The 9,888-nt window shown below is 37.4% G+C and overlaps 1 protein-coding gene across 1 annotated transcript; it reads right to left on the reverse strand.

Moving 5' to 3' along the window:
* Positions 1-37: 37 nt before the first annotated feature.
* LOC6643890 lies at positions 38-2,894 on the reverse strand. Its single transcript, XM_023176730.2, has 4 exons — positions 2,600-2,894; positions 1,180-2,533; positions 278-1,113; positions 38-219 (listed from the first exon to the last, which is right to left on the reverse strand). The coding sequence occupies exons 1-4, from the start codon at positions 2,807-2,809 to the stop codon at positions 166-168; spliced, it is 2,454 nt and encodes an 817-aa protein (XP_023032498.2). The 5' UTR covers positions 2,810-2,894; the 3' UTR covers positions 38-165.
* Positions 2,895-9,888: the final 6,994 nt, after the last annotated feature.

The raw sequence follows: 9,888 nt of genomic DNA on the forward strand, positions 1-9,888 counted from the left end.
AAAATGGAATGAGATATAAATATAATATTTTGTTCATTCAAAGATCATTGATTTTTATTTATATGTTACGTAATACAAAAGAAAATTATTCGGCAATGTTTTTGCTATTCAGAGGTAGAAGATAAGTTTTAAATTTATATACGATTCCGATGGAATACCATCTCCTTAGATAGTAGGAAATTCCTTCTCATGATCCGACCAAGCAAGTTCACTGACAGTCTGTAAAAAGATTATGATATTAATAAAATCAGCGTATATATTTAATGGCATGACTTACTTCTAACTCGCTAAAGGCCAACATTGCCAACCAATGGAAGCATGGATTTTTAAACGCTTGTTTGGCCATCCAATTGACTGCAGCCTTTTTGTCTGCTTTCTTATTTATAATAATATTATTATATTTAACCCACGTGAAGACCATGCTGCGCATTTTGAAAAGCCAGAGCTCATTTGGGACACTGCGAATAGTATCCTGAACAGCCTGCAGGTCCGATTCCGATTTAAGATTCGCCAAAAATGTGGTATTCATCAGGATGAGGATCGCCTTCATGTTATCATAAGGCATTCCCGGCTTATTGCCCAAAGCGTATTTAACCGATTTAATGACATCGTGCACAACTTCTTCGGTGTTTAAATTGACATAGTTTGGAAAAAAGCAATGCTCTAGGTTTAAACAACCTAGTTTGACCAATTCCTTTTGGATTTCGACTCCATAACGCTTGAAGTCGGTCCACCAATTCTTCCAGCTCTTATAATCTTTAGAATCGTGGAGATTAGTCCACTCAATTCGCAATTGCTTACGAGCAGTTTTTCCCATCCAACGCGAGGGTCGTTCCGAGTCGCCTTTGGTATTCTTCTGATCTGCATCATCGAATACAGCGGCAGTCACTTCATCGTCTTCATTCTTTACGTTGATAGTGTAAATGGGCTTCTCCTCGAAAAATGCTAAGGCATAGGATTCCTTTTCTGGTTGGGGCAATTGTTGACTTTTGTTGTCGAAATAAGGCAATTTAAAGCCGCCAAGGATGAAACCACGCTTACGGGCAATTTTGAGAATCCTCTTCTCCGACTTGGTCTTCTTAGTGGTCACTGGCTCATCTACTGTCATCTGATCTGCAATTCGGAATATTTGAAATATATATTTTATTAGTTTTCATAAAGTTAAATATATGTACTTACCTTGCACTGCAAGAACTTTAGCTTGTGTTTGCGCCTTCTGGCCACGAACTAAAGCTGGACGACCTGAACCAGGGCCAGGCACATTTAAACAAGCTGCTCCTATGGAAGGATGAGCTACAACTACAACCAATGCATCTGACGATACAGATTGTGGGCCAAAATGTTGTTGGCAGTTTTCCGATAATTGGCCATAGTATCCATTATTGTTTTGGCGCATGTTACGTCCGCCGTTGTTTCCCCCAAATTGTCTGCTTTTGTATCCTTGCTTTCTATTTAAACTACGATTGGTATTATAATGCTTCTGACGGGCAAGCCTCATATTTGACGATGAAGATTGATGGCCAGAGTCTTGAATGGAATTTAAATTCGATATTTGCATGTTGGAATCGAGATGTTCCATTGATTCGTCACAATTTCCACCATTATTATGCCCTTCATTGACGCCGGAGTCTTGATTATCATCCCAATTTTCCTCCGAGTTATCAGGATTGAAATTTGGATTGCCATAGTTTTGCTGAGAATTTAAGGATGGTCGCGATGTATAGGCCCAGTTGCTGGAGGAGTCTCCTGAATTTGGGATAGTATTCTCTATCTGGCGATCATCAGAATTCATCGGAATGAATGAGCGATGCTGTTGCTGACCAAAATCGTCGCCATTATCGGGTAATCCGAATCCGCAACTCTTGGCTCTATTAACGTTAGAATCATTCGGGAAGAAGCCGCCGGAATTGTGCGGTGAAGGCAATGGATTGCCATTTCCAGGTAAAAATAAATCCTTATTTATATTTACATAGTTGCTGTTGTTCTCGAATTCGGAGTTAAAGTTGGTATTTCGCTTGAAAGGGTTCATAGACAGGCTTTGTCCTTTTGTCAGGAAAGGATTTTGATCAATCTGGATATCACCGACTGTCTGGGATTCCCCGCTAAAGTTACCCCACATCTGACGCTGCGGCATTGACATGCCTGTTATGGACCCCATTTCATCATGTCCAACAGAATAGATGCCGGGTGGCTCATCGTTTTTAAAGACTACAGATTGACGCTTTACTCCATACTGGCCACTTGGGCCCATGTTATTTGGGGGTGATGCAGTCCTCTTAAGACAACCAGCCAATTTAAAGGCGGCTATTGAACAGGTGGCACCCCTTTGGCCAGGCCCACCAATGGGTCCGTGCAGCATCATGTTATTATTGCCGTGCGACGGCTTCATTTCCCGATCATTTACCATTGTCTCCATCTGTTGGTCATGTTCAATTTTATAATTGATGCGCTCCCAATCATAATTACCTGATCTCTGGCGTGGCTGTTGCTGCGCAACACCTGCAAAAAGCACCCCATCATCCGGATAGTGTTGCTGCAAAATTATTTTTGTGTTCATGTCTTATATATGTATGTAAGTAGTTTAAAATCCAAATAATACCTGTGATGGCATGCAATTGTGCATGTAAAAAGAATTATTCGACAAAGAAGATTGACCATATTGAGTGCCGTGCACGTGGTCTCTCTGGGAAAGACGCAATTCATATACGCTGTCGCCTGCATCGCCACACTCTTCCTTGAGGTGGATGGTCAAAAACTTTTTCTTTGCAAATATCGCGGTACAATTCATGCACTGAAATGATTTTTCCATAATGCACTTTTTTAATATTTGTTAATAAAATGCCACAAAGTTTTCTGATCACCAATACGACAAATTCGTTTGTAGTTTTCAACACTAATTGAAAGTTGGCGTCACTGTGTAAAGAACCACTTATCACGCTATACAACACTAAACCACCCTAGTGACAGTTTGTTTATTTTGACACTTATATTTTGACATTTATGTTTTGACTCACATATAAGTATCCTATTTTGACACTTTTATTTTATGTTATTGAAATGCTTTCGGCCGCAACGGTTTGTAATTGAATTCGCCAATTGATGTATCAGTTATTGACTTAATTTAGTTATCCACATGTAGTGACTAAATTCACAAAAATCACACTTTACGTATTTGTTGGTAATTCAAGATCACTTTTGACATTTGACATTTTGACAATATCGACATTTTCACGGGTTTGGCAAAACATTTTGGATTTGACATTTCAGAAGTAAATTTTTATGTGAACGAACTAAAAAGCAAAGCTAAAATAAGCAACTATCGTAAAACTAAGACATTCCTGGAAAATTTAACCATGGGAAATGCTGATCAAGTAATGACCTACATATGTATGTATATTGTTTTACATCTTTTAAATTTTTTTGGAGCTAGCTTTTATTTTGGTCTAGCAGCATCACCGACAAATCTGAGCATCACTGACATAAGCACATGTAACCGATCCTCTCTCTCACGCATACCCATGATCAACATTCTCGCTCTCTCTGGCACTGGGGATGCTCTAGAGTCGTCTCGTCATCATCGACAACAAGGGACAGATACTGGCATCTCTTTCTGGCTCACACATCAGTCGAGACGAAAACTTCGGAAACGGGACACGCAATGCCCGAAATTTCCATTCCAATGATCGCCCAGAGAGAGATAGAGAAAGAGATTGCGAGATACGCGTCGCATACACGCAACACAGTACGCTGAAAAAAAAGAAGGAAAATGTGGGTGCCGGGGCTAACTTCGCCCGCGCCAAAGTTTGTATAACCTTGCAAGGTTTTTTGTTACCCATCTTTTACCTACAAACTGGAAAAACGTTTTATCTAAAAAGTGAATTTCTGTAAAATAACGGCATTCAATGCGGCGCATGGGTCATGCTGTTTCATCGTACGTTTATATGACAGCTATAACTATACATACATATGTACATATATGTACATATGTATGTATGTACATATATGTAGTTATCCCATTTCAATCAAATTTGGCAATCATTAAGAGGTATGTACATATGTATGTATGTATGTATGTATGTATGTACATTCATACATATATTAAACTAACAAATACATTAAGAAACACAACTTTAAGCGCACCCACTTGTTTTCAGTGCAGCGTCTGGACTAGACGGAATATCGGAAAAGTGTAAATGAGGAATTAATACAACAATACGTACGAACGTAGAAAAAATGTAGAACTATGTATGTAAGTATTTATGTCATTACTAACTTTTTAGATCTACTTTTTGGTAGTTTCAATAATGAGTATACCCTCCATTATTTTAAATCGGTGCTTGTTGGAATTTGTTCCCAAGCCTTTATAACGACAAGTTTCATCTCTCGTATTATGTCGAATTGCTTATTCTTGTCGTAAATGGACCCATAGATTCGTAATACTTCATAAGTTCTGAAGTTTTCTTTGTCGCTAACCACTGTAACATTTCCACATACCCTGTAGGGTTTATACGAATGCTGGAAAATGCCAAATCCAACAGCCCAGACCATTAGAGATCGTGGATCCCTTCGCAAATCCCAATATTCATTGAAACCATCAGGACCATTAAAAAAATTCCTATCAAAAAATTTGCAGAAATGTGCTTCTGGCGTTATCAAATCGGCAACATTTTGATTGAGGCATGTTTCCGTCAACTTTTTCAAACCAATTATCCACAACAAATCACCATTGCGGCTCACATTCTTCCGTAACCAAATTTTGAAGAAGGACAAACTCTAAAGTTTCCCCTTTTTTCACGATTCCTTTCAAATTGTTCTCCAATAACTAATAAGTTATCTAGTTATGAGACCACAATGGGCCCAAAGTTGCCCACAAGTGCCATTGAACTTTGAAAATTACTCACCTGATTATTTATTTGTCATTATCAAATTTAATTTCAGCTCCGTTAAGTTAAGTCTATACCTAAAAATATATTATACATACCTTGTATATAATATATGTATGTTTTAGATATGTAAAACAGTTATTTTAAAAATTCCTCATACTCCTTTAAAAACATTTTTCTCCGATGCACGTGCAACTTATTGAATATAACTTTGCCAAACGATCTTCAAATGTATATGTTTTTGCATATATTTTAAAACAAAAAGTAAAAAGTGTGAATTAGCAGACAAAAATAAAGGAAGAGCATATCGTAAACTCTTAAACAGCCGAAGTTGCTGCTCACAGGCAACGCTGAGGTCGAAATGTGTTTACGGCCAAGTGCCGGAGCAATTTATCTTTTTCTTTAAGCGATTGTACAAATATGATACTAAAACCAAATACATAAGAAGTACATAAATACATATGTACATATGTGTGTGACTTCATATGGTCATGGTAAAGGCTCTCGTTCATCACACTATGTCAGCATATTTATGTTTAGATTATGAGCCCCTCTGTTGCGTCTCAAATGCTGCACTTGAGTTGTACTCTACACGAAATTGGATACATCGAAGTTTTAGTGCTGGGGCAGTTCGTTGGAGTGTTTGTTAACTTATACAATACAGTTATCCGTATTTGCATATATTAAACTGACAAATATTAACTTTTATGACAATCGCGTAAAAAATAATGAAGGTATTGTATAGGAGCTCAATAATTTAGTGATCCGATCCGAAAATAAGAAGTAACATAAAAAATGTGTAGTGTGAACACCATAAAGATCTAGTTATACCCTTGCAGAGGGTATAATAAAATTGGTCAAATGTTTATTCGTCCGTCCGACGGTGCAAATCAACTTCACGCCTCCAATTTAAAAGCAATTGGGATGAAGCTTGGTATTTAACCTATTTATTGCCTAGAAAGAATAAAGAATGAAAATCGTCAGGATTGGATCAATATATCATTTATAACACTGGCAGCAGCCAAGCACACACACATGCTTTATAATTGTATGTGTATGCATGTCGACCAGTGATATAAGTTAAGACCCAGAATTCTAATACCAATTAATATAGAGGGTATCATTCCATATGTAGCAAGATCACCCTTAGAGCGATAACAGTCGCATCAAAATCACAAAGCTATCCGCCAGACTAAACAACATTCCCGCACCACATCATCTCACACCCTCGAAGAATGGTGTCATGTTCCGTACATCAGTCAGTTAGCCGCCACATAACCAAATATTTCGGCAATAAACAAAATAATGGTCCCATTCATCCGATGGACTGTTGAACCAATCGAACGTCGCTGCCAGCTCCGCCGTCAAGTGCCCAAGCCTTCACTCGAACATAATCGATACACAACAACTCAGTCTTAAGCCCAGTGCCGAACAATAAACTAAGTTCGCTTAGTCAAGTAAAACCCTTGTCTTGCTCCGCGGATATCACTTATCTTCCAGTAAAGAATCGAATGTAATAAACAATAAGGATAATTTGAATATAAAAATATATTTTTTTCCGCTGTGATTAAAGTAATTAATAGGCGCGCGAGCAGGGACCCTGAAAAAATCTTGATCGAGTGTTAGTGACCAAAAAATGACAAAAGCCTTAAAATGTAACGTACAAGAACCAAACAGGTTAAAAAAAAAACACAACGCTGCGATTCTTTCTCGACTCCGCTCGGAACAAGGGGCGTTAGTTCCTTCGAAGGTGGAAAAGCGAGGACTCCAACAAGCCGTTCACCAGAAAAGCACCGAAGTGAAAATATTAATACTTTAAATTAAGTAAATCGATAATTATTAACAAATTTCAAAATAAGAAACAAAGTTGGGTCATACATAAAAATACAAAGCAAAGCAAAGAAAAGAAAATTATGTAAAACGAAACAAATCATCAATTATTTAAATTTATTTTAATTACTAAAAAGAAAAAGACAAAACCAGGGATAAGAAATTCCTTCAAAAGGATAAAAATAGACATTTCAATAATAATACGAAAATTTTGTTTCTTAAATAATCATTTACTATTAAGCCCTATAATATTGCAAACTTTTTACATTATTTATTCTGAAACCACAAATTAATATTTAAAAACCGAAAACCATTTCCATCTAAAATTATTTTTTCACTTAACTAACGAACACATCGCCATACTTTTAATTATTATTTCTGGCATATCGGTAATCGACGTCGTAATTTTCGTTTCCCTCAGATAGACTTAAGATTTAAAATTTTAGCAATGACTTATTATAGCAGATCCTCAGGCAAAATAGAGGCATTTTGATACAAGTCCTCGATACAGCTTTTCAGAATATTTTGTCAGGCCAAATGCAGGAAATCATTAGGCAATTGAATCAATCTCAGCCAGAACACACCCGCTGAACACACTAGACCAAATCGAAACCCTGGGTTATAGTACTTAGACTATGGAAGCCTTCATTAGGTGTCTAAATGGCGATCTCTCCGAAAGATTGAGTCAGCACAAATGTTACATAATAAAAGGGCTATAAATAACATCGGCCATTGCGACTCTCGGTCAGTGAACAGGAATTTGAGGGAGAAGGAAAATAACCCGATTTTCATTTGTTTAATTAAAAATATGGACTAATTTTATTTACCAAAGTGTGGTGTAAATTAAACACTTCCTTCACTCACGTTATAAAAAGATAAAGGTTTTTATTCAAAGTTACTTTATTACAATTTCAGAGTATTTCAAGTTACTGGAAGATTCTGACTTATAAGTGAGCGGAGCTAAAGCGAAGTTGTAGGTTGAACTTAGGCTAAAGATAAATTTTAGATAGATCGGCTATGTTTGTAGGAAGCCTCTGCTACTGGGAGTCGTTGTTGACAGCGACGGTTCTTGAGTCCAAGGGTCCAACACTTGTGTGGGGCTTGGCTTGTTTATCACTGAATCGATTTAGGCGGTTTGCCGTCTGATTTACAGAACTTCATCTGTCTATTGCCGAATTGATTTGTGAAATGCAGTCTGATATACCGAACTCGACACCATTCCCTTAGGAATGTTTACTCTAGTGATTGTCTGTATGACAACTAAGTCCCTTGCGAAAATTGCCTCTATTGGATTTCTATTGGTTGTACTGTGGATTGTTCTATTATACTCGTCTACTGCTTCAAAGATTAGGTCTTCAAATTCCTATTCGGGATACTCAAGGTTTAGGCATCTCATGATTTCTGTCAATGTAGAATGAAATCTTTCTACCTGACCATTGCTAGACGAGGTATATGGTGGTGTTGTATGGATATTTATTCCTAGCTGGTTATTCAAAAGGAATTTTATTGACGCGGAATTTAAGGGTTTTTCGTTGTCCATCACTACTGTTTTGGTCACGCCAAAAGCTATTAATAACTCGCTTAGTGGTACCTTTAAATGTTCTGCTTCTTTTGAGTTTACTAGTTTTACCTGCGCATACTTGGAGAACTCGTCTATTGCAGTTCAAATGATTTTATTTTACGGTGAGTATAGGTCTATGTGTATTATTTCGCTTGGATAAATTGGGATGGTTATTGGTTGGATTTCTTGGTTTGGAGGGTGCCTTTGGTATTTGGAAAGCTTACATGTTTGACAAGCTTTTACTACTGCTTCCACTTTTTTTTTCATACAGGGGAAAAACATTTGGATAATATTTGTTTTTTGTTTTCCATGGCATTCCTATGAGCTCTTACATGTTCCTTGGCTATTATATCTTGCTGTTGGCTATTGTCATCTGCACGTTTGCACTTCAAACCTGCGTAGATCTTGCTTTATAGTAAAATGTTTAAGGAATATCGATTGGATTTTTCCCATGATACTTTCAGAGGCGAAGATATAATTTACCATTCTAGGATCCATTTTAGCTTTTAGAATTGTTACAAGATCACTCTCCGAATCATTTCTCCTCACTACTACATGTCTATGAGATGTAGGGAACGGTAGTTCGAATGTCGTGGTTTCATTATGTGCCAGTGGGAATTATTAATTGGGTTTTGAAGACGTTAATGGGATATTCCATCGTTGCTATAATTTCGTGCCCCGAGCTTTCGCCACTATGCGCTGTGGCTGCTGACGTACAGCTAGCATTAATGCTATTAGGGTTCCTAGAGGGTGCGTCTGCTACCACGTTTGACCTACCCGGTTTATACTTCAACTCGTAGTTGTACTTTTCCACTTTTTTAGCTTTGCGTTGTTATTTTTTGGACTGAGTGCATAGGTAAGCTGTTGGTGACCAGTATAAATAATCCCTTTCGATTTGCAATTTTTTCAAGGACCATACTCAATTTTTACATTTGCCACTCGTTAGTCGCATAATTTTCTTCTGTTTTAGATAGCGCTCTAGATATAAATGTGATTGGTCTCCCATTTTGTTCCAGTGACGCACCTATTGCTATATTCAAGGCATCTGTGGTCAGATGAAATTCTAGATTAAAGTCGGGATATGCTAATACTACGTCTTCTGAAACTAATGCGTTTTTGACTTCTTCCAAAGAGTCAAGCTCTTCTTTGCCAAAACGAATTTCAACTTTGTTCGAGGGGCCTTGCTTGTTTAGCAAAATCTTTTGATGGTTTAGCCGGCTAAACCCAAGAAGGACCTCAGTTGTTTCAGGTACTTTGGTGTGGGGAAGTTTTTAATAGCCTGCTTTTTTCCTGGGTTAGTTTTAACACCTTCCCTCGATATTATTACACCTAGGAAATCGACGCTATGTTTGAGGAATTTACATTTGTCTACTTGTACTTTCATATTGGCCTCTGTCAAAGTAGAAAATACCTTGGCCCAATGACAGAAGTTTTCTTTCTCTGATTTGCTGAATATTATGATATCATCAATATAAACATAGCATATTTTCCCAATATGATCTCTTAAAATGTCGTCAAGGGCTCTGAAGAGGAGTTCAGCACCGCAAAAACTGAAAGCCCATCTTCATCACTTGAATTCAAAATATGAACTGATTTTATTTACAAACGTATTGT

This window comes from Drosophila willistoni, assembly GCF_018902025.1.
Source record: "Drosophila willistoni isolate 14030-0811.24 chromosome 2R unlocalized genomic scaffold, UCI_dwil_1.1 Seg167, whole genome shotgun sequence".
NCBI classification, from domain to species: domain Eukaryota; kingdom Metazoa; phylum Arthropoda; class Insecta; order Diptera; family Drosophilidae; genus Drosophila; species Drosophila willistoni.